Here is a 23,768-nt window from a genome sequence, read left to right on the forward strand (position 1 = left end):
GTTACACAGAGAAACTCTGTCTCAAAAAAACCACAAAGAAAAAAAAAATGTAGGGAACCTAGTTAGGTGAGCTTTTCAGCTCTTAGCTTTTCTTCTGACTCTGATGTTGTGGGAGTTTGGTAAACAGAGTTGAGGGGGCGTTCCTCTCTCTCTCTGCCTCTCCAGAGACACCTACCAGAAGTCGCAGGCTTTGTGAGTCACCCTCGGTGTGTGCGGAGTATGCCATGCTTGAGAACGCCTTTCCCGCACTCTGCCCTCAACCACTCTGATGCCAGGAAAGGTCACTGAAGGTGAGTGGCAGACTACAGGAAGGGTCATGTGGACTTTACCATGCATGGGTGAGAACTGGCACAGACCGTCGCGGGAGAGACTGCAGACAGACGGACTGAGTTTCCACCTGCACTACATGAAGGTGGGATTTTCATGCCTCGCAAAAACTGCTTTCCACACTTGAAAATTCAGGTTCCCCTTTGGCACGTGTTAGTGTCATTAGAACCTGTTCCTGACGTTTTCCTTTGACTTGCACTGTGCCACGCATATCCATGGCAGGCTGTGACCTAAAATTCTCAAGTCACTGCTTTAATAAGGAATTGCTTTTCATTTTCAAGACAGGGTCTTTGGGGTTTTCCCTGCCTCCCTCACTGGATTCTGGGGTATTAATTGAGCACTGTGTTCACTATGAACTCCCTCCTCACCAAGACAGAATCCTCGTTTTCTGGTACAAATGCCAAGAGTCCTCAGAATCCTACCCGTCTGTGTCTAACAGGCCTATGCAGAGCACGCGCTAACACACAGCATGGCTTCCTTCCGGGTGGTTCTATGAAAAGCTTTCAAGTGTGCAAAGAGACAGAGAGGCAGCGAGTTATCAGACATGCCGAACTTCCCAAAGTGCACTCAAGGCTTCGAGCAGCAGCAGCCAGCGCCAGCGCCCCGTCACTTCTACCTGCGGGTACCTTTATAATCACACGCCGGCGAATGACTCGGGTCGTGACCCTCCGCTCCTCCTCTGAGCTTGAACCACTCTCACTGTCTCTCAAGTCCTGATAAATGCATTTTTAGTATAATTTTATCATCAGATTGAAAACAAAAGACATTGCTGAGAAGGGAACTCAAGAAAGAATTATATTTACTAATTTTTCCCCCTTAAGGAATAGGATGATTTATATTTAAAAGAATCCTGAAAAGTGAGTTGGAAGAGAATGTTTTGAGCAAGATTCAGGCTGCTTTCATAGCTCTTTGGGTGAGCGAGTGGGTGAGCGAGTCTCTGCATGGTCCTGAATGCATGTATGTGTATGTGAAGGCATCAACACACATGTGCATGTGTGTATGTTTGTGCCTGCTTATGTTTGGGCATGAGTGGTGTCTGTGTAGTTAAAGAAAAAGGTAATTAGCTGGGCAGTGGTGGCAGACGCCTTTAATCCCAGCACTCAGGAGTCAGAGACAGGTGGATGGATCTCTGTGAGTTTAAGGCCAGGCTGGTCTGCAGAGTGAGTTCAGAGACAGTCAAAGCTACTCAGGGAAACCATGTCTCGAAAAGCTAAAATAAATAAATAAATAAAACAGAAAAAGGTAATTACGATCTGATAATAATACAGCCTTTTTGGTTTAAAATCTAAATGTTATCAGCTTGATAAGGTCTTTGTATTCCCGTTTAAAATAATTTTAAATTGCCTTTGTCTGATTTGGACATATGATATTGTAATTTAGGCTGTAATTTACTTGCTCTCTACAGAAAGAGGCGTGTGTGTGTATTTTTTTTTAATGGAATTTTGGTTGCATTTGTTAACTTTATCAAAAGTAGACACCAGCACTTGCCAGTTCTGGGAGACTATCATCCACACAAGGTGTTCAGTATGAGCTTTTGCCAACAAGCGAGGGAGTACAGACCTGTGAGCGCCTGAGGACTTTAGTAAAAAAGACCCACAGTGAAATGACAGTATAAGGTGGAACATGGATGGGACTGTAGGATCGTAAGTTCAAGGCCAGCATGGGCAACTTAACGAGACCCTGTCTCAAAATTGTGTGCGTTGGAGACACAGCTCAGTGGTAGGGAACTGGTATGTGTAAGGCTTAATAGTTTACTCTCTAGGACTGGAGAAAGACAGACAGAGAGAAAGAGACACAGGAATTCTGCAACGCATGAGTCTGAAAAAACTATCGAGTAGCAAATAGTACCATTCAAGTGAGAAAATACTGTTATTCAGAAAATATTGTTCATCGCCGTATTTGACTGCAACGATGTAATTATACAAATGAACTCTAATGGTCAGGAAGCTTGGATCTGTGCAGTTCATAGCATTACAAAAGGCATGGCTGCACTGTGTGTGTGGGAGGGTGGAGACTAGTAAAATCACTGCAGGAGAAACAGGCATCAGGTAGAATGACCATAAAATGGTAGCTGAGAAGATAGCGCACTAGGATACGCTGTTAACCAGCAGCCCGCTGGCAAGTCATGGAAGTGTTATGAGTAACGTTAACGCTGAGTTTATATGAAGTCCTCCTGGAGAACACGGCTCTCAAAGTAAATACCAGCCAGTGTCTATGCAAGGAACAGAATTTAAAACCCCATTCCCTAGGGCAGTCCTCAAGTCTCACAAAAGGACAGCGGACAGAGGAGAGTGGAAATGATTTAAGGAACGTGTTAGGAAAGTAAGCAAAGGGAAGAGGAAGTCGTAGTCACAAAAGAACAGGATCACTCAGGACAACTCTAGGATTAACAGACAGGGGAGGCTGCAGGGGAAGACTGAATCATTCATACATGGATTGTAGGGTGCCGGAGTCAGAAGCACGTCACAGGTGAATGCACATACTAACACAGGGCTCAGGAGCTGGCAGACAGGTGACCCTTGCCAGGCTTCCAGGGCAGTCCTCACATACAGAGGCGGCTGGTGGGACCAGTGTTTCTGTGTCCCCTCTCTCCCCGGAGACACAACTTGCTTAGCCTTAGGAGAAGGGAGAGAGCAGCATAGAATCCCAGGCTTCCCTTTAAGAGAATTCTCTAGAAACCAGTAAAGGACCAAGCTTGGGTGGGGGGGCAGGTGGGATTTTCCCAGCATTCCTTGCTTCATGGGAAGAGGAAAGAATGGGGTTTTACCTTGTAACAGCAGGCCGTCATCCGTGTGAGCGCCGCACCGGGACTTTTGACCTGCTTTTCCGGGGGACAGAAAGGGGTCTGTTGTCTGCAGTGGACATCAGATGGCCTTGTTGGTTGCTACTTTACTAGGACAGGGCCACTGAAGACCTGACTGGGGCACCGTGGGATTTCCGGTGAGCTCAAACTCACATTGCCCAGAAGCTGTGACCAAACATGGACTTTCACGGATAGGAGGTCTCTCCGCATTGGGTGACTCAATAGGAAGTTTGGTTTCCATTGCTAGTGAACCCTGCAGAGCTCTGTTCAGGCTTGTAACTGTGTCAACCTTCATGGCCACCCCTGAGTGGCCCTCCAGCGACCCACAACCACACACCCATTAACACAAACAGTGTGTCACATGTCTATGTTGGTTTCTAATAGTTGTTCCCCCCTTCCAGGATAAACCTTCCTAGGTAAATATGTCACTGTGTTACTGCTTCTCCCTGATTTTTCTTTTTTGTACATCGGTTTTAAAAGGAACATATTTAATGGTATGGCATTTTAAAAGACAAGATTCCACCCAAACTTATCCTGCTTAAATACAATGAGAGACAAATCAAAGGCAAAAGTAATTACGACGCCACATTTTGTGAGAAGGGGAAATCCTCAAAACACTTTAAAAGGGGGGAAAAAAAACCAGGAAAAGAATCGTATCAATGCTTAGTTATTGGTGATGTCATCATTTGCATAAACGATGATCTACTGAAATTGCTCTTTCCCCCTACTTTTCTGTTCTAACACTCTAGACAGTGACCAAAAGAGTATAAACAGGGAAGGGGGAGCGGCGCTATAGGATTCTTTACTTGCCAGTGGTTAGCTTCTGAGTGCCTGGGCGTCTTTATAAACCTGAAGCAACGTTTTATAAAATACTGTTTCTTCTTCTCCAAATGCTGGTCTTAAGGGACCTAGGCATGTCTCAGGGCAGGCCATAAGAGCTAGCATGTTAAAGGCAGAGGGCTGTGTTTACTGCGTCGTTGACCAGAAGTTAGAGGCATAGAGAGAAGACAACAGTGGGGGGAAAAAGCCAGGAGGTGGTGACATACAACTTTAATCCCAGCAGAGGCAGGTGGATCTCTGCGAGTTTGAGGCCAGCTGGGTCTACGAAGTGAATTCTGGGACAGCCAGGACCGTTACACAGAGACACCCTGTCCTGAGAAACAAGCAAACAAAAAGGTAGGAAAGTTGTTTCATCCTAGCACCAAAGAGGCAGGCAGGTCTCTGTGAGTTTGAAGCCAGCCTGGTCTACATAGTAAGCCCCTATATAAAAAAGTGGAAACAATGCATTTTAATTTTGTTTCATTGGCGAGAAATCATTTCATTAAAAAAATATTTTAACATTTTAAAAATGGTAAGATCAAGGGCTGGAGAGATGGCTCAGCGGTTAAGAGCATTGCCTGCTCTTCCAAAGGTCCTGAGTTCAATTCCCAGCAACCACATGGTGGTTCACACCATCTGTAATGAGGTCTGGTGCCCTCTTCTGGCCTTCAGGCATAATGCAGAAAGACTATTGTATACATAATAAATAAATAAATATTTAAAAAATGGTAAAACGAAAGAATAAAAAATATCTATTAGGTAGTTACCAGAACATAGCATTAATAAGAGCAAAGCAGGGGTTCCGTTGCATTCGGTCTGGGTGTATGTGCCGATGACCAACTGGCATATAAAATGTTTCTAAGGACAGACTTCTTCTGCCTGCTTTTGAGTCACCTTATCTCGGAAATTGCATCCTCCCAATTTTCGACTACTTTGAGACACTAGTCGCTACAGAATAGTATGTATCGATGGGTCTGATACTACAGTCTTTAAACTCTGTAAGAGAACCAGAAAGTGAAAATTACCCCCCTTTTCCACTAAGGACTAAGGCTAGGTTTGCAATCAGGGAACCTTAACTGCAGGCAGAATTGGTACTGGACCCCCAAAATTAGTTACTTAGTGTTCCTTTGCTTCTTTTTCATCTTTGACTGGAGATACTTTATTCCCTTGAGGACTAAAGGTGCTAACCCATGGTGTACATACATCCTCCCCAGGGCTTTCTTTGGCGCCCCCCCCCCCCCCCCCCCCCTTTAGAAAGCATGAAGAACCTTGCACCCAACGGTACCGGATAAATAGCAGCAGACAGGGTGTTTGCAATGGCGGGAGCATGCTGACGTTGCAGATGACCTACCTTAGGCTCCGATCCGCTGGACCCCTCGTCTTCGTGGAGGTTGAGCCTGGCTTTGCCATCAGCAGAAGTCCTAGTCATCTTTTTCATGCTGACAGGCACACAGGGCTTAGGTGCATCCTCCATGACAAACTTGCTGGTTTCTTCCAGAGATTTCTGATAGGCTGCGCGGGGTGACGCTGGCTCCTCAGTGCGACCAGATCCGTGTATTTTTGGTTTCAGATTCTCCTTAATGCTCTGTTTCCCTATGTCATTTTGGGATTCCGGGAAGTAGGACTTTGCCTTTGCTTCTGGAGTGACTTCTGCATGGCTTCCGTTTGCTTCAAATTTCCCAGGTTCTCCTTTGAGATATGAGGTAATGGAATCTCGAACCTGATCAGAGCTGTAAAGGATACAAGATGCAAATTCATCATGGCAGCGTGAGACTGCAGATGGCCTCAGTACCCACATTACCAAACTACTTTTATTTTTTAATTTTTAGATTTATTTTATTGGTTTTTTGCCTGTATGTCTGTGTGAGAGTGTTGGATCCTGGAGTCACAGACACTTGTGAGCTGCCATGTGGGTGCTGCAAATTGAACCTGGGTCCCCTGGAAGAGCAGTCAGTGCTCTTAACCACTGAGCCATCTCTCCAGCCCCACCAAACTACTTCTGAAGCATAAAGTAGGCATGAAAAAATTAGCAAGTGGATTTCAAATGGGAGGGCCTATCGCAGGTGGGTCAGGGAGGTGTACCCAGGCTGTAGGCATCCCCAACACCCAGCTTCCAACATAGCTGTTAGATTATCACTTTAAATGAGAATCATTTTCCATAGCTAAATTTTACACATAAAAAAATGTTGATGGGCATATAGTCCCAACCTTGTCAGTTTTAAAGGGAAGGCTACTGAGAAGCATTATCATATCACTAAAGAAAAACAAACACACACCAGGTGTGGTGGCTCACGCCTTTCATCCTAGCACTCCGGAGGCAGAGGCAAGCGAATCTCTGCGAGTTCGAGACCAGCCTAGTCTACAAAGAGAGTTCCAGAACCATTTTACATTCCTGTCTCGAAAAACAAAAGAACTAAATAAAAAGCTTAAAGACAAATGAACCCAAATGCTGCCTGAGAGAAATACAACAAAAGAATTCCTGAGTGGAAACTGTATTCTCAGGAATCCTGAACTTGATTTCTTTATAAGGTTTTTGTCTGTGCACACATGCACCAGCCATACTTTCTCAACCAAGATGCCTTTATTGGAACTCCTTGGCCTTTGTCTACTCCAGCCCTGACAAATATGACTTCTGTTTACCATGGGGACGCCTTTCCTAAGTGAGGTAGCTTTTTTCTTTTTGAACGATTTCTAATCTTTTAGTTTCAACAAAAACCACTTGTTTTCTTTTGTAGCTTACATGCCATTTTCAGTGTGGTGCCCAGAAGAGGCAGCAATTAGCAACGTTACCCTGTCTGTTAATGTGGAGGTGCGGACACAAATGCGTGCTTATCCTGTGTATGCAAGAATAATCTACTGGGGGCAGATCTCTGAGTTCAGGGACAGCCTGATCTATACAGAGTGAGTTCCAGAATAGCCAGAACAGCAAAGAGAAATTCTGTCCTCCCCACAAAAATATTAAAAAAAAAAAAATGAAAGCATTTTTTCCCCCTGAGGATAGATGTGTTTTCTTTGTTTCTCTGGATTTCCTACACGAAGTTATAAAATTTACACTGTCCCATTCCTTTTGGGGGCTTGGGGTGCTGGAGATTAAGTGCAGAGCCATACACATTTGGCTTGCCTATGCACTGCTGCTATAGCGCACCTCTGTATTGCAGAATTTTCCCCGGGGATTCTTGCTAGGTGGCAGGATTTGTCAAGTTTTTAACATCTATTATCATGTATCACCACATTTCGTCTGTAGTGATGAAAGGAGACAAATGGTGATAGTCCTAAAAGATCTGGGCTCTCGCTTCTGAAACGACTTCAACAAACACTGCTGGCTTTGCAGACAGACTAATGTAAGGAACCAGCAAAGTGTCTTTAATTAAGCCAACATCTAGATATTTGGCATGGAAGTAACTGTGCTTTGCTTCTTTCTTAAAGAATCCACTTTTCTCTGGGGATTCTAACATGCTGAAGCTGGCATATCCTGGACCAGGTCTAATCATTTAGGAAAGGTGTCACTGCCATAAAGCACCTGTATGAAACAAAGTACGGACACGACACCCGCTTGTCAGGTGTATTCCAGAGACACGGCCATACCTGTCGTCCAGGCGGTCTAGTAACCCACCAGTTACTCTTTGGGCTTGGCCTGGGGACTCTAGGCTTCCACTCGACGTCTCGTTCTGCCAACCTGCAAGTGAAGACATTGCCAGTTCTGCTCGTTCAACACGATTAAGAATAGCCTGCACCTTTTCTTCTGCCATCTCCTCAGACTCTACTCCTTCTTCAAGTTGAATGTCCTCAAACAGAGATTTGAGCTTTTCGTCCACCGTCTCACCAGGACCAGATGTTCCTTTCTCCTGCTCTTCAGAGCTTGGGCCTACTTTTCTAGCCTGTGGTTTCGGCGGCTCTGCCGGCGTACCATCTTTTGGGACCCCAGCCAAACTTCCGAGGTACCGGGGACACTCACTCAGACATACGTCCTTCAGCTGGCTCTCGTCTACATCCCATGGGCCAGCCACTTCTGTTACAGTTACTGAGTCTTCCAGTTTGCTGTCTTCTAAGGACGTGTCTTCTGCCGTTACCACTGGAGGTTCACCTGCTGAACGTTCTAGGATTCCCTGGGAAGGCGTTAGCCCGTCACTCAGTCTACTGGGGGTTCTAAAGGGAGACTCTATGCTAGAGATATCACTAAAATGGTCATCTTGCTGGAAAGGGGTGGGTGGTGTGCAGTACAACCCCATGGGGGTCTCCAGCTCCACTTGAAGGGAAGGGTGACCTATGGAAGACAGTACATTTGGACTGAACCGGAATGCACCAGAACACATTGGACACAAACACATGAGATGGCTCAAATTATATCAGGTATGACAATGCATGATGGGTGACAGAAATAGGTACACGATTTCACGGTTTAGTTCAGTTACATGTAATTTAATGAAATAAAATAACAGCACTTTATCAATTTTAATACAGTATCGTAACTATGCAGAGGAAATGAACTCAGTATAAAGTTAGTTGTCATATGTAGACGGTATGTGGCTCACGGCTAACACAGCATGCAAAACCTATGCTATGGTAGACTTACTACAGCAAGCTGCAAGAAGCCAATTCTGTAATCAGTTCCCTCTTGCTTAGGTTAAAAACAGAATCCAACTCTAATTCTTACATGGAATTTATGGGAGAAAAATAAAGGAATGGATGTACATGCTGGAAAGAAATGATGGATTTCTACAGCAATGGGAGCACCGGCTAAAATAGTTTAGAAAGATGTTAGACAAGACAAACGACTCCCCGAGTATCAGATGCCTTAAGTCACAGAGAGGAGAGAGTTATGGTGTGTACGGAGGTCTTGGTGAAGCGGGTGATAGGAATCTGCTTAGAATCATGAGGTAAAAGAGAAAATAAAATGACACACAGTGGAGACGGGAGGAGAGCTTAGGGACTTGGAACCGTGCTGGGGCGGCCTGCTCAGACGGGAGGAGGGGGCTAACCCCTGATTCTAAGCAATCTATGGAAGAGGAGGAATTTCTTGCCCCGGCAGTGAGAAAGTCAATAAGGGGTCTGGTCCTGGTGAGGAAAGGGTGTTTCCCAAAAGCTCAACAAAGAGGGGGGGAGACTTTTTTTCTTTTTTTAAAGCAGCAATGCATTTTCTCTAGTCACCGGTCTGCAAAGCCAAAGACCGATTTTTCCCTTTCGTTCAAGGCAAACAGCTTGTTGCAGGTTGCTACTGCTATAGGTTAGTGGACACGCGTTGGTTGCAGCCACCTATAAACGTGAGCCTCTTGTTAAAATCCGGCTAAGAAATGATTTATCGTTTGCATTAGTGAACTTATTTCATGCCTAAATTTTCTTGAGAAATTTTCATAAAAAGAACTCCACGATATTGAGATACAATAACAAAAAGCCCTGGTGAGCTTATTTTTAATGACATTCAAACTTGACAATGTTAAAACAAAATGAACCAAGGATACCACACTTGATTTCTTTTCCCAATAAAGAGTAGAGGAAGCTATGGCTGTAACTTGCCAGTCATTCTTAGTTTGCTCTACTGATCTAGTACAAAAAGGAGTTTATCGACCTACAGCTGCCCTCATAAGACAAGGTGCACCATAGCGCGTGTGTCCCAGGGACCCAGTGTATCCGTGCTCCGTGGGTGACAGGCACACTTAGTAAAGAGGCACTGTCTAAGGCTCTGCAACCTTTCCCAATGGGACACGTACAGAACTTTGAAAGTTCCTGGCTCTAGAGAGTCCAAGTTTGCCAGTTAAACACAGAAAAAGACCAGGACCTTATTTCTTACAGGACAATATCCCTGACTGCTCTGGTCCATGCCGCACCGTTATTTTCCATTCATCAGCCACTGTGGGGACAGAGCCCCACCTGTGAAGTGAGACAGGAGCAGCTTCAAAAGCATGGCTGTCTGTTATGTTTTTCCTGACGTTCTGATGAGAGGGAATGATGAATGAATGAGGGAGGGGGCTGTTAGATTAAGCTAAACCTAAAGGTCACCACTGATTTGTGAGTGTGTGTGTGTGTTCACTAAATTAGAAAGACTGTTGCCTTTTACGTACAACACACCAAATATTGCCTGCCCTCCACCCCAAGAATTGCTGGCAGAATGCAGGCTAATATAATGCTAAGTAACTAAACCACCTGAGATGATGGGAGACTCCTCGGGTGCCCTTCTACATGCTTGGTCCCATGGCAGTGATTCATTCTGTACCCAGTGTTTGTTTAGCCAATGTTTGGTGCCAACTGGGCTCAGCATATCACCTCCTTGGCTAAACCTGGGCTCACAGTTTTATTTCACTTATAAATGGAAAGCGATCACGAGTTTTTCCGTTTGAAAGAGTGATTAATTTTAAATGCCAAGGCATTGCATTTTTTAGGCATTACGTTTTCGTCCTTTCAGGGTGCACAGAAGGCTAGGAGTCGCGGCTTTCAGCTCATGCGCTCTCACAGGGCGTCCTCTGCCTCGCAGAGAGACATCTGCTGAGCCTGCTCTGGTATTAGAACATTCATTTGCAGACTCTGGCAGGGCCAAAATGATGGGAACACGAGACGTCAAGCAGATCATGGCGCGCGCACATGGCGGCGAGCGGCTGCCTCGACCAACAGCACGTTCATATTTCTACCGAACGATCAAATATGAACACTAAATGCAATTACCATCGACTGGGTCATGGAAAACATTGTTTTCATCTGCAAAGCTTCTGGTGCCTGAAATATTCCCGTAATCAAAAATCGGTCCTTCTAGCAGGGTCACTATGTCTATTCGGTTAATTTTGGTCAAGACTGAAGTTAAGGCATCAGCTGAAAAGGAGAGAAAAAAGGTTGAGAACCCAGTGGCATCATTTCCCGCAAGTTTACACAACATCCAACCAAAGCATGGCTTCTGCAGCTCTGTTCACATTTCAGCTCCCCGCTGTAGCTCTGCTAGATCCCTGTCCAGAATGCTGGCTGCCCCAGGGAGGAGCCCTACTTTAATGCTGTCTATGGAGGTCACAGTACGCATCCCAGCGGGACAGGACAGATGGTCTTTAAACACCTGTACTCCGCTAAGGGGCCTAACAGAGCTTCAAGTTCCCTGGACTCGCCTTGTCCTAATATTCAATGCTTTATGTTTTAATCAACTACCAAGGTCAGGCTGACCGGGCAGATCTTCAGTAATTTACCCCACGTCGTAGTAGTGGGTACTGGGTGTTTTGGACTCATTGCCACCATCCACCCAAATCTAATGGTAGCAGAGGAGTCTCTGCTGCCCCGGACTGGATACAGCTTGTTGGCTCCCCTAGTTGTAGCCCATTCCTCTCTGTACTTCCCTCCACACCTGCCCCTGGATGGAGCCATAATTTCAAAATGTTTTGATGACCATCCTGTGGCAAGAGAGTTAATATTTCTCTCCCAGTTTTAGCAGACACATGGGAAGAAGGCCAAACAAACTGTACACTATTTCCTGCTTCTTGCTTTTCCAAAAGCTTAAACAGAGGATTCTAGGACAGCTGCACTTAACTAAACAATTGTCACTCTAGACTCTCGCTAACTCCTCCTCCTTGCTACCTAAAATTACAGAACACTGAAAATCCTGGAATGAGCCCAACAGTAGATTTATCTAAGCTACTGACCCTGTGGGGTTTTGAAAAAAATTAAAATAAATAATTTGAAGCATACTTGTGGCATTCTTTCCGTCTCTGGTAACCCACTTTTTTAAGAGCATGAAGCTTTGAGAAATTAAAGAATTGGGATTTTCCACACGTATCTGATTGATTTCATCCACTGAAAAATTCAGTTCCCTTGCCAGCTCTGCGAAGAGAGAGAGAGTTAGGGAGGGTATATTTTACTGTGCACACACTTTATCAAAGTCATGTTCAACTCCCAACACCCCACTCCAAAGAAACAAAACAAAACAAACAAACAAAAAACCCAACCAACAAACAAAACCACCAGGAAAAGAAAAGGAATAGTAAAAAAAAGCTCTTTGTTTAGATTTGGGCACGTGTGTGTGTGTGTGTGTGTGTGTGTGTGTGCGTGCGTGCGTGCGTACCAGGCTGGACTTAAACTCACAGAGATCGCCTGCCTCTGCCTCCTGAGTGCTGGGATCATTTTTAAAGATTCTGGGATTTAAAGAGAGGACGCTGCTGGTTTCTTTTGATTGGGCGTATCTCTGCAGAATGAACAATTGCACACAAGACAGGGAGGAGCATACTACCCCTGGCCATACACAGAGAGCAAAAGGGTTGCTCTGAGGGACCTGTTGCAGTACACCTCTTATTCATTTCTAACGAAGTGACAAAGCCTGTGAGTTTTCCTCAGGAGGTCCAGGGAAAAGCGTGCATGCGATACACAGCCTTGTGTGGGAAAAAATAAGAGGAAGTGCTGTGTCCAAGTACATACTCAATCTTGCAAACACAGAGGTTGTCTCTGCAGAGATTAAGATGAACTCAGCGTGGACCATCAATATGGCTTCGCATGTGAAGGCCAAGCCTGATGGCCTGAGTTCAGCTCCTGGGCCCCACGTGGTAGGAGGAGAGAGAGAATCAAATGATGAACTCAATATGAATGGGGACCTTGGGAAAGGAGACATCTTGCCATCACATCTCTTTAAAAAAATATGTATCAAGTAAGAAACACGAAGAATTGCTTCCACGGGAAAACTGGCCAAGATTCTACCCCTGTCAAGCATTTATAGAAACTTGGCAAAATGAACTCAGAAATTCAAGAAGTCCTCACGTTTGATTAAGTGTACTGCTAGAACTCTATCCTGTGGCATGCGGGGGTTTATAAAATGTTTCGCACCCAGGCGTGGTCACTGTAGACTGGAACTACTAGAAACTTGACAACTGTCCTCTTGTTGAACAAATGGAGGAAGTTTGCTGATGAGATACTGAGTTTTTAGTCTTGTGATCATGGTGGACAGTAAAAAGTATATCAAGTAAAACAGTGTTTCTATAAGCGAACCCAGTTCACCTCAGCACAAAATTTAGCCTTAATACATGTGTGTGCAGACACTTTCTTTTGTTGTTCCATTTAACAGCAACTAGAGCTTAATTTAAATCCACGTCATGAACCTTAAGCATAGAAGTTAGGAAAAAAATACCATCACATGTATAGAGCATTATCAATCAAAGCCAAGACCACCAAATATTAATTGTCGGAAACTACAAAATTTGTATTAGTTGCAAACAAAACAACTTAATCAAAACTTATTAGCAATGGTTTCAGGAGATACATTTATATTTTGTTTGCTTAAATATTGAAATTTTTCTAATAGTCTTCATTGATCACATTCTAATTAATCTAATTAAAGAGGTTAATTCCAGTTTTAATTCCGCCATTTGTGCACATTTTAGGTGACAGGAGTCCTACTACCCAGGAAATTCTTAAGAGCAAACATTTATTGCCTGGGAGACTGGGGAAAGGCACAGTGACCCTGAAGAACTCAGAGCCGGAGGACTTGATTTTATTTCTTCTGTTCTAGTCCTAGGGATGAAATGAGGTTTTGAGTAGGCCAGGCCACTGAGCTCTGTCCCCAGTTCAGCTGGGTCATCTTCTGTGCCACATCTCCAAAAATCTACTCTGGGAAACTAAGGATTGCCCATGTTAAAAAAAAGAAAGAAAGAAAGGAAGAAAGAAAGAAAATCTGGTTATTCAGCAATAATGCAAAAATTAACATACGTTCTGTATATTTTTCAGGTAAATGACCTATGTTAAAGCGGAATTGGTGTTAAGAAGGACTTTGGAGGAAACTATGTGTACATGTATAACACTATTAATTCTTAATGTTTGGGGATCACCCAGACACTGAGCATACCAGAGTTCCGGGCAGCCTCTGGCCATGTGCAGCTCGTCTAGAGTAGAGACTAGACACCAGGTAAGGAGGGCTTGGAGGTGGGGCTGAGGCATGCAAAGGGCACATGTAGATGAATTTGTTCCCCATGGTCTAGTTTGACCTTCCTCGCTCTAACACTAGATAATGGTATGGCATGAGAATGGATGCGGTAGCAGATCTATGACTGCAGAGAGATGATAACTAACATTTATCTCTTTTACTAGTTTAGTTATATTTGGTCTACAGTCATAAAATAAATCGAGCATTTGCTCCAGCATTCCAGTGTATTTTCAAGAGTGTCCAAAGTCTTTAGATTTGTAGTTTAAAATGCATATTCAACCTAGGAAACATCAAATCTCTTAGATGTGAATGAGTCAGGATATAGGGAGGTTTGTTAAGATCAACACTATCAAACTAAATTGTTTGGGTGACACAGCCCCACATTTGACTTTACTGATGTAAAACCAAACTGGCTAGTTCCTTTCCATCACCCTGACTGTAAATGGTTCCAGAGGGCTCAAGTACCTTTGGGAACCACATCTATTTACTTACATCCTTTTCCAAAAGTTAACTTAGGAATAAAGCTTTTATTCCTTTTTCTTGGCCATAGAAATATTAAAAATATTTTTTTTGTTCTCTATTGTCAAATTTTTTCAATTAAACTAATCCTAAGGCATAACAGTAAGTTCATTGAAAAGCAACAGTCTAAGAGAGAGGCACAGCAATTGGGTAAATACTGCAATCCTGGAAGGCTAAGGAGCATGTGTCTACACCTGGTTACACAAGGGCACAGTTGTAATTGAACTGTTGACTAAGAGCGCTGTTTTAACAACATGGGTCCTGTTAATGTAGTCCTAGCCTCAGCTGGGTCTTCTTTTAGGCTCCTAAGGCCTGTGCCCTCAGATACAAGGCTACTCTTTTATAGAAACAGCAGCGTGAAGAGAGTTTAAAGTAAAATAAGACCTAACTTTGTTTATATACAGAAAAAAAAAAAAAACAAAACTAAAGGTGTACAGTTGCTGTCAGTAATTATCAGTGTAGGTAGAATTATGAATAACGTTTTATGGGCTGCTTGTTTGTGCATTTAAGGATGTACAGGAGGACCAGGAAGATGATCTGCGCGTGATGAAGACAAGGACACTGGGGAAGGGTACCTGCTTCGTTCAGGAGCGCGTACACTTACCTGTCCAACTAAGTCCCAGGTGATCGGCTACTATTGCCATCCTGATATCTGTCCGCTCACAAGGACTCTGTGGACCTACGATTTACAATTTCTCAATTAAAACAATCGCCAAGGAAGACACGACACTGGAAAATTGCTTTTCGCAGCACTCAGATTTTTTTTTTTTTACAGAGACTGACACTAACACTGTGTACTTAGATGTGTCCTAGTCACCTACACAAACACCTAGACAAAAATGTTTGTCTGTCACCCGCACCAGGCCAAATGCCAGATTACATGGATGCTCGGAATGTAATGAGATTGAACATGCTGGCGAGTGGGCCACTTCACAACGGTCACAGAGTCGCGTTGGTGGCCACAACCATTGATGGAATCTGGACATCAGTGCCTTGGCTCTGACAGAGTCATACCCACGAGCACGTTAGGAAAGAAACTCGCTCACATCTTTGAGTGACACCAGTGTCGCATGCTTCCCTAGCTCTCTACGGTGTAGCTGGGTTGAGGATAGAGCATCTAGGACAGCACACACAGATGACAATGACAGAATGAGAAGCTACGGTTAAACCACTCCACAAGCAATCACGACAGGTCATGCACTAGGGTCTACGAGTTGGAAAGTGTTTACGGACTATGCTGTTTCTCCAGGTCGTGAGCAAAGAGCGCTCAAGAAACCTGACTGCCTTCGTTCTCACCAGTCCTCCTACTGCCGGCCTTTCCACTCTTTGATTTTAAAGGTGTTGCCTCTGTTCTCTTATCTCTAGCGGACTTCGTGGTAACTGAAGACTGGCCACCCCGGGAAGTCTCGGACAACGACGTGGTTCTTGAGGTACTCTCTTCCTCATCGGACAACTCCGACTGCATCTTTTTGTCCTCTTCAGTGAGGCGGTCCACAAGTTTTAGGGTCTCACCACTAATTCCCTTAAAATATTCAATGGGATGTTTACATACCGCCTTATGCTGACTTTCTCTAACTTTAACGGTGGTGGTGGTGGTGTTGGTGGTGGTGGCGGTGACACAGGTGGATCTTACCTTTACTGGCAACTTGGATGGAGGCAGTTTGGCCTTGTCTTTTTCTGGCTGCCCTCGCTTTTGTGTGGCACATGCTTTTCTGACTGAAACTAGGTTCTCCCTGTGTGTGTTTTTGACTGGAATTCGGGACTTGACATCTACACATGAAGAAGGAGGAAGGGTTTTGTTTTTTTCAGATGGACCAACCTGCCTCAGTTTACCTGCTTTACTGTCTGGCTTATGGTTTGGCAGGAAGACATCTTTTGGTGCAGTGGCCTTTATGGGAAGCTTGGATTTCCGCCTAGCCCCTACTGGTTCCTTCCGCGAATCTCTGGTGCAGTGTCCTTGGATCCCTGGACTCTTTCCTGAGACTTTCACTGGATTAGCTTTCTCTGTGGTACGAGTGGGGGCAGCCCGTCCTGTCAGAACTACGTGATTTGTGGTGTTATCTGTCTGTACAGTGGAAGAATCCAGGTTATTGTTGTTATTGAAGTTATCTTTTTGGAAATCGTGTTTCTCTTGGGGCCTATCGCCCACCTGGCTATGGGGTGTACTTGAGATAACTGCCATCGTTTCGTTTTCTGACCCCTGACAATTGGTCACCACAGCCTCTAGCTTATCTGTCACTTCTCCAGAGCCTTCTTTCTTCATGGTCATGGTAGATGCAGAAATTCCCATTTTTATAGGCGTGCGTGACTTGGGGTCAGCTTTTGAGGTGTTAGCAGCGGCGGCTGACTTCTCCAGAGACCCACTACAGGCTGTGCCTTCCTGACACTCTCCGTTGGTCGATTCGACTGTAGGTGCCTCTACATCTCTTTCTAGATTGGTGTCTACCGAGGTGTCCCCTGACTGTGGCTGTGGGGTGTCAGTGACCATACTGCTATCCCCTTCCCCCTGGGCCCCTGACTTCCCTTCAGGAGTATGCTCACCAATCTGGAAAAATTGGAGCCTCTCTTCCACAAAATCTCTCTTGCTCATGTCAATTGCACCACTGCGGGTCATCTCAAACATTTTTCCTTCATGAAATGGGAAGGGGTTAGGCTCACTAGTTGGGGTACTTTCATCGGTTGGTGTTCTGGCCGGCGTTGTGTCAGGGGTGGTTGCCGGAGATTGGTCGTCCACCGCCAGGCCAAATGGCTTAGTGTCATCTTCCCGAGATTTACCATCAAAAACTTCATTGTCCCCTCGGTTATTGGGCCAAGGGTCAAAATCTAGACCTTTGGTCGCTACCGTTTTAAAAGGAGTGGCGAATTCTTCATCAACTTTGTAACTGAAGTAAGTATCAGGAAACACAGATCTGTCTGGATGTCTCCCTTCCAGGGTGAAAAATTGGGCCCCTGACTTGGGATCGGTCTTCTCTGGGGTTTGGTCAGACGAAGAGCTTTTGGAAGATGATGGCTTCTCTTCATCCAGCCCCACTTTCCCCTCCTCCTCAATAACTTCCAGTTTACTCTGACTGAAAGAGCGGTCGGCAGGCTTCAGGATGCCTTCCGTCCAGATGTCCTTCTTGGTATCCAGGGTCTGACTGGGGAGTTTAGAGTCACTCTCTGTTAGGCCATCGTCCTCATCTTGCAGGTCATAGCCATCCAGAGAGTCGATCTCGGTGGCGTCCGTGTCATGGGAAAACTCAGCCGTGGTGGCGATGGAACACTCAGTGACAGACTGGTCATTGTTTCCATTCTGAGCCGTTTCGTTCTGAGGCGAGTCAAGGCCAGATTCGTTCTCCCTCCCATTAGTCTCCACCTCTTTCTGGCTGGAAGCCTTCGTGGCAGCCGTTTTGGATTTGGCCATGTCTTTCTGTCCTTCGTCAACTTCCTTTAACTTGAAGGTGTATTTTTTAACCGGCACCGGTTGGTACATGGACTCATCATCGCTGGAGTCGCTGGCTTCAGCGCCGGGAGGGACCGGTGATGGGGGCTGCACTCGGATGACGGGTTCAGCCAGCTGGTACTTGTCACCCTCATCCTGAAGGTTGACCTCAATCATGTCAACCTCCCTTTCAGGGAGATACTGATGTTTCTTATCTGATTCCATCTGGTCGGCATCCAGAGGGGGAGGAGGGGGGAACTCAATATAGGCGACCCGGTTACATTTGGGTCTTGGGGTAGAGTCTTTGCTCACATCACGCTCTGTTTCCCGTTCCATGGTCACCTGCTTTAGGGGGGCTGACTTGGGCTCCTCTGACTCCGACTCCTCAGAAACCTCGGGGATCGGGCTGGGTTGACCTGGTATAAAAGCTAAGAAGGAGTCTGGCGTCTTAGACGTGAACTCGTAACTCACTTCCTCTGAGCTGGGGGTTTCTGGGGTCAAAGGGCTCTTCCCAGAGCTGTCTAGAAAGGACACTTGCTCTAGAGTATCATCTTCTGGGCTGCCCTGGGGAGAAGGAGGCTGCTTTTGCTGTCTGGTTGTATAGAAGGTTCCCCTGGCTTCCTGCACCGTCTTACATTCCTGACTTATGATTTTTTTAACCCCTCCTTGCTGGAGCTCCTTCTCATACTGTTTCCCCACTTGGACGAAGCTAACATAAACAGGTAGGGTTTTGATCTCCTTCCCTCCCTCTGTCTGGGCTAGTGGAGCAAGCTTCTCCAACCCCTCCATGGAACCGTGGTCGAACACATCACTAGAGGGAGAGTCCTTTCCCGGGCTAAACTCTAATGAGTCGGGAGATCTGGTGGGAGAGGTCTCGGTTTCATCGAGAGCTGGGCAGAGGCCTACGTAACTCTGTTTGGAAACTTTGCTGATCTCGGAATAGGTAACTTTTTCATCCTCTACGGAATTAAAGTGCTGGCTCTCAACTATCTCTTTGCTCATATTTGACCGGGATACTTTTTGGGAGAGTTCATGTTTTGGAAATGTTGACTGCTCACAAAACCCATCAGGCATGTTAGGAGATGGCATCTTCCTCTCGTCTGCGACCCTGATGGGGATGTGAGAGACCACTGAGCTCTCGCTTCTCCTGGGAGGATGGTCGGGAGCGCCGCCGGGACGGTCCCCTTCTTTAACAATATACTCCCTGTATAACACTTTCTTGGAGGGAGATTTTACACTCATTTCCTTAATTTCTGAGAGAGAGCCGTTCGTTAACAATTTGTGTTCTCTCTCAGTCACACACATAAATTCATTCCTTGGGTCGGCATTCTCGCTCTCCCCCGGGCGAGCGGCATGACTCTCTCTGGTATCGTGAACAAGCACATGCGAAAGTTTCTCTTTCTGAGCCTTATTGTTATTGGCCCCAGAACTTTCCCATGTTCTAAAGACCTTTCTGTCCCAAGGTCCCTTGGTCGCTAGGTCTGATGTCATGGGACAGGCTGCGTCTTCTTCAGCCTGCTGCTCGGGGAAGAAGTCGGGCATTGCCTTACTTAACATCTCAGTTCTGTGTCTTTTGGCATCATCGGAGCCAGATTCGTGCACAACAGTGTCGTTGCTTTTGGCATGCTCAGTTTTGAATATTGTGACATCATTTTGCACTGGCACTCTCTCCTCGGAGGGGTCTACAGCCTTCTGCTGTTTTTCTCTAGCAAAACCTGGGTGTGTGGGCAGCTTGTTTTCTAGAGTTTTCTTAACTGGGATTCGGGATGGGCCGTCCAGATTTTTCTCTTCTTGAGAAGGGTCCTTACTTTTTGCGCGTGTGCCTTGCTCAAATTTTAATCGAATGGAACTGAGTTTAGATTGTTTGAGCTGAAATCCGGACTGGGGCCCTTCTGGTCCTCGACTCTGAGCACTGACAGTTCTTTTGGCTTCCTCTGTAGGCTGGCCATCCTCACTCTGTTGGGAAGGGACCCTCTTCTCTGGGCTGCTGGAGCCACTGGGTGTCTTCCTTTCCTCAGCCTGAGGGACACCTCGTTCGTCTGGGCCACGCTGCCTGGCCTTAACCCACTCGTCATTGGATGCCAATAGCTCTGTTAACACTTTCTCGGGACTACTGCTGGTAGAACTCTGGGAAGAGTATTCCTTGCCATTTTGGGGGCGTGGCTTTTTCTCCGGGGACTGCAGTTCATCGTTTAGTTTCTCGGTTTTGTCACGAAAAAACTGTGACACCTCAGTCAGTTTCTCTTCGGCCTCCTTCACGGTCCTGTCCACCCTATCTTCATATATCAACTTCTCTCTACCTCTCTCTAGTCTGTCCTCGGACAAGTGCATCCACACGGCATGTTTTGGACCACTGACATTACCCGCATAGTGCAACACTGTCATTTTATCAAAATGCTCGTCTTTAGACACTCTCCCTACCCCATTTTCGGACACATCTTTATAGATTTTGGAGAGGATTTCTTTTTTGGGGGCAGTGGCTACTTTATCTCTGGAGCGCTTATCAGACCTCTGTAACTCTGAGCTAGGGGGTCCTGCAGGGTCTGTCACCGATTCCTCGGTATCAGAGTGAGAAACATCTAGCTTCTCTGACAGAAGCATTTTCTCAGCAAACCTGTACGACTCCCCTCTTAGGTCTGACAGCTCGTCATCATGGTATTCTACGGAGTGCTGACTCAAAAGCTTCAGTGTTTTATACGACTCATCGGATAGGAGCTGTGCGGAACTAGGGCGGCTATCTTCTTCTTGGGACACTGGAGTATTTACTCTGGAAGATTCCAGATAAGAAGGCAAGGACTCTTCGGCTGCAAGTTCTTCATCGTCTTGCGGACCCTGCTCCTCGGGGCAAGGGAAAGCATCGTGTTTCTCTGGCAGAAAATCTTTTAAGTTAATACTTCCCCGGGACAAGTCTTTCTGACACACAGATACTTCCTTCTCTGGATGCTTTTTGGTCTCTCTAATAATGACTCCAGTGGGTTCGGCTTGGTTACCTTTTTCGATGTGGACTTCTATTATACGCTCCAGTTTGGGTTTCATTTGGCTGTCCTTCTCTGCGTGCTGGGCTGAGATCTCAGCAGCAGACTTGGGAATGTCTGGAGACATGGCCGACTTGTGTTCAAACAGCCCTGCCAGCTCTTTGGAAGGGTCTCGCCCGGACTGGAAGGCTTTCATAATGTCGTGGACTGACATGGTTTCCTCAATTCGTTCTGAGGTACATTCACTGCCCGGAGGGGAGTGATACACCATCCTGGTGGTTGTGGTGATATGAGTCTCTTCTTTGACACGCATGCCTTTACTTAAAACCCGACTATGGTCCTCTTCCTCGCTACTGGCTTTCATTTGAAATGCTTTGACTTTTTCCTTAATGCTAGAGGTGGTAGGCTTTGGCTCCAACTCCATAAATGTAGGTGAAGGTTTGGGAGACACGGGGTCCTCTGGCTGGGACTGGGGGATCTCCCCAGTAGAGGGTTCATAGCTCCTAATCACATGGACCACTTCAGTCCTTGTCTCTGTGATGACGGGAGGGATGGGGACTTCATGGAAAAGTGGCTTAGGGCCCGTGCTTTCTGCACTTTGTGGGGCTGATGGTGTTTTCTCACTCCTGGTTTCAAAGCCACTGTCGGATAAGGGACTTTTATCTTGGTCATGTTGAGAAAAGTCATCAGGAGATTCTAAGATGGCATCTGAGCCAAAAAATGAGTCAGCCATCTTGCACAATTCCTTCTCGGAGGTGGAAGGCCTCATGGAGGCTGGGGGCATTTTGAGTTTGTGCTCCTGCAAGGCCATGGCTGGCTTTAAAATCCTTTTCTGTCTCTCCTCTCCGTCCTTCTTGGCATCTTCAAACTTGTACTTTAAGTTGGTCAGTGAACTGCTCCCAATGTCATTGGTCAGGTAGTCAATGACTCTCGTCAAGTTGGCCTTCCCGTGCACTTTCTCAGGCAGAGGTGGGGTGTGGCTGGCCGCAGCCTGCCTGGCTTCTTGTATTTCCTCAGAACTAAACTCTATCCAGTCATCCTCTGGAGAATGTCCTTTGTCACTCTTTGGGGATTTGGGTGGCCCTTTGCTGTCGACACATACATCCTTTTTTAGGATCTCACTGACTTTCACCAAGTCTTCCTTCACTTTCTCGACGATTTTGAAAGGCTCTTCGTCATCTATCCTCCCTTCTTTCGGAAGGTCGGGTTGGAATGGCTTCTCCTCGGGCACATCCGTCTGCAGGATGGCGGTCATTCTCATGAGGTCCTCCTTCATTTCAGCCACGTCCTTTAAGATCTCCTGACTGGAAGATAAAGAAGATGGCGCCGACAGCTTAAGGGCAGAGGGCGTGAGGAACAGAGATGACTTAACGGGGGATGACGTTCGAGTGAAGTGGGGTTGAGGGCGCGTCTCCGTAGTCAATGTTTTAACGGGTGACAGCAGAGCCGCTGCCGATTTTGTGAGCGAATTAGAGTCTGGAAGTTTCTTCAGTGCTGGTTCCGACAAAACATTGACTACCGAGTATACTGGCACTGTGATTATTGACGACGTCACGGATGAGGTAGTAGCAGAGATTGAAGACCCGAGGGAGGCGTAGAGTGCACTTGCGGAGGAAGTTCTCAGAGACTGAAAAGCCGAGGGCGCTGCAGAGACGTACGACCTGAGTGAGGAAAAGGGCATGGCTGCTGTGGTAGAGGGCGCTTTCTCCACCGCGTCAGTGGCCGTGCTGGCCACCGAGCTCGCGGCGTTTGTGGCTGTAGAAATTCTGTCCTGTAACGTGGCAGTGGCTTTGCATCCGTTAATTAAAGCTGAAGATGAAGGATACTTCAGAGGAGACACGGACCCATTGACTAGCGCTACCTCTGCGTGTCCAGACATCTGCTTTAAGGGGGAGGAGAGAGATGATGCCATTGTAGCTTTAGCTGACGAGAGGACATCAGCTGCTGACTTAGTTGGAGACACCACTGACTTTAAAGGGGAAGAGATCAGTGGCGCTGCGGATGTGATAATGGACTTAAATGGCAAGCTTGAGGAATACATAGTAATGTTTGATTTGGGGGAGGCAGGGGGTGTCATAGTAATGGATGACCTCTCCAAAAGAGACCCTGCGGTCGTCACAGGAGAAGTTCGAGAGGAAAAGGTTGAGTTGGGCGCCAGCCCCTTTAAGGGTGTGGCCTCGGTGACTGTGGGAGCTCTCCCCAGGGTACCAGAGGCAACCTGGATATTGTAGGGAGATGGCGACGCCACCGTTTTTATTGGCGAAGACATTGTCCGGAAAGATCTAATAGGAGATGCCACGTCACTAATGGATTTGACTGAAGATGTCGTTGATGCGCCTAGTGTGGATTTGATTGGAGAAGGAGTCGAAACAGACCATATGGATTTTAACGGAGAAGCTGATGGTGTGTTAGAGGAAGAGCTGGATAAGGAGGCGAAGCCTGACTTGGCCGGCCCGGGTACCGTGCTTGGAGCTGTGGTCCAGGACTGGTATGGTCTTGTAGAAAAGAATGGCTTGTATGAGCAAGTGGTGGGGAGGGATCTTGCTGTTCCTGAACTCCGTTCAACTGTTTCTTAAATTTTAAAATGAAAAAAATCAAACACAAAATAAAAACCAACAAAAATGGTTGAGAAACAGAGAAGAGACCAGAGAAAAAAAAATTGGTCAGTAAACTTGGAAATATCGCAGAAGCAAGTACAGTTGTTTGCATGATTTGGGATGGGAGAGGCAAAAAAAAAAAAAGAACGATTTGAGCAAAAGGAAAAATAAACATGAACGGACATGAAGAATCTGAAGTTAAAAAAACAAAGACGATGACGGAGCGGGAATGGGATGGTATACAAGGAAAGCGCACAGCAGCCACAGAGGCCAACGGTGTGACGGAGGAACACAGGCAAAGCACCGACAATGACAAGGACGAACACGATGGAAAACGGCCTCCTTACTTCCTATTGACTTTCTTGTGTGCTGGGTTACAGATAGCAGCAGCCATTCTGTTTTGCCTGTATACATACATATGTCTGTTTTG

General features: G+C 46.0%; 1 protein-coding gene and 1 long non-coding RNA gene across 15 annotated transcripts in view; one reads left to right on the forward strand and one right to left on the reverse strand.

The window, feature by feature from the left end:
- Positions 1-23,768, reverse strand: part of Ank3 (ankyrin 3) — a 526,650-nt gene that overhangs the window by 14,696 nt on the left and 488,186 nt on the right. For 5 of the 14 annotated variants that reach the window (XM_050142456.1, XM_050142438.1, XM_050142447.1 and 2 more), the window contains 5 exons: positions 14,950-15,024; positions 11,609-11,740; positions 10,607-10,750; positions 7,535-7,625; positions 5,301-5,679 (listed from right to left, as the gene is read on the reverse strand). In XM_050142456.1, coding sequence (XP_049998413.1) covers positions 5,301-5,679; positions 7,535-7,625; positions 10,607-10,750; positions 11,609-11,740; positions 14,950-15,024 — 821 coding nt within the window. Of the gene's footprint in view, positions 1-5,300; positions 5,680-7,534; positions 8,214-10,606; positions 10,751-11,608; positions 11,741-14,949; positions 15,025-15,641; positions 23,307-23,768 lie in introns of all 14 variants that reach the window. The other 9 variants (XM_050142390.1, XM_050142402.1, XM_050142396.1 and 6 more) reach the window with 3 other exon arrangements.
- On the forward strand, positions 11,752-22,147 carry LOC126501686 (uncharacterized). Its single transcript, XR_007591774.1, has 3 exons — positions 11,752-13,808; positions 15,711-15,775; positions 22,023-22,147. It is a non-coding gene; the product is annotated as an uncharacterized lncRNA (long non-coding RNA).

The sequence above is a fragment of the Alexandromys fortis genome, unplaced genomic scaffold (assembly GCF_014885135.2).
Source record: "Alexandromys fortis isolate MF-2015 unplaced genomic scaffold, M_Fortis_MF-2015_v1.1 scaffold_9, whole genome shotgun sequence".
In the NCBI taxonomy this organism is placed as follows: Eukaryota; Metazoa; Chordata; class Mammalia; order Rodentia; family Cricetidae; genus Alexandromys; species Alexandromys fortis.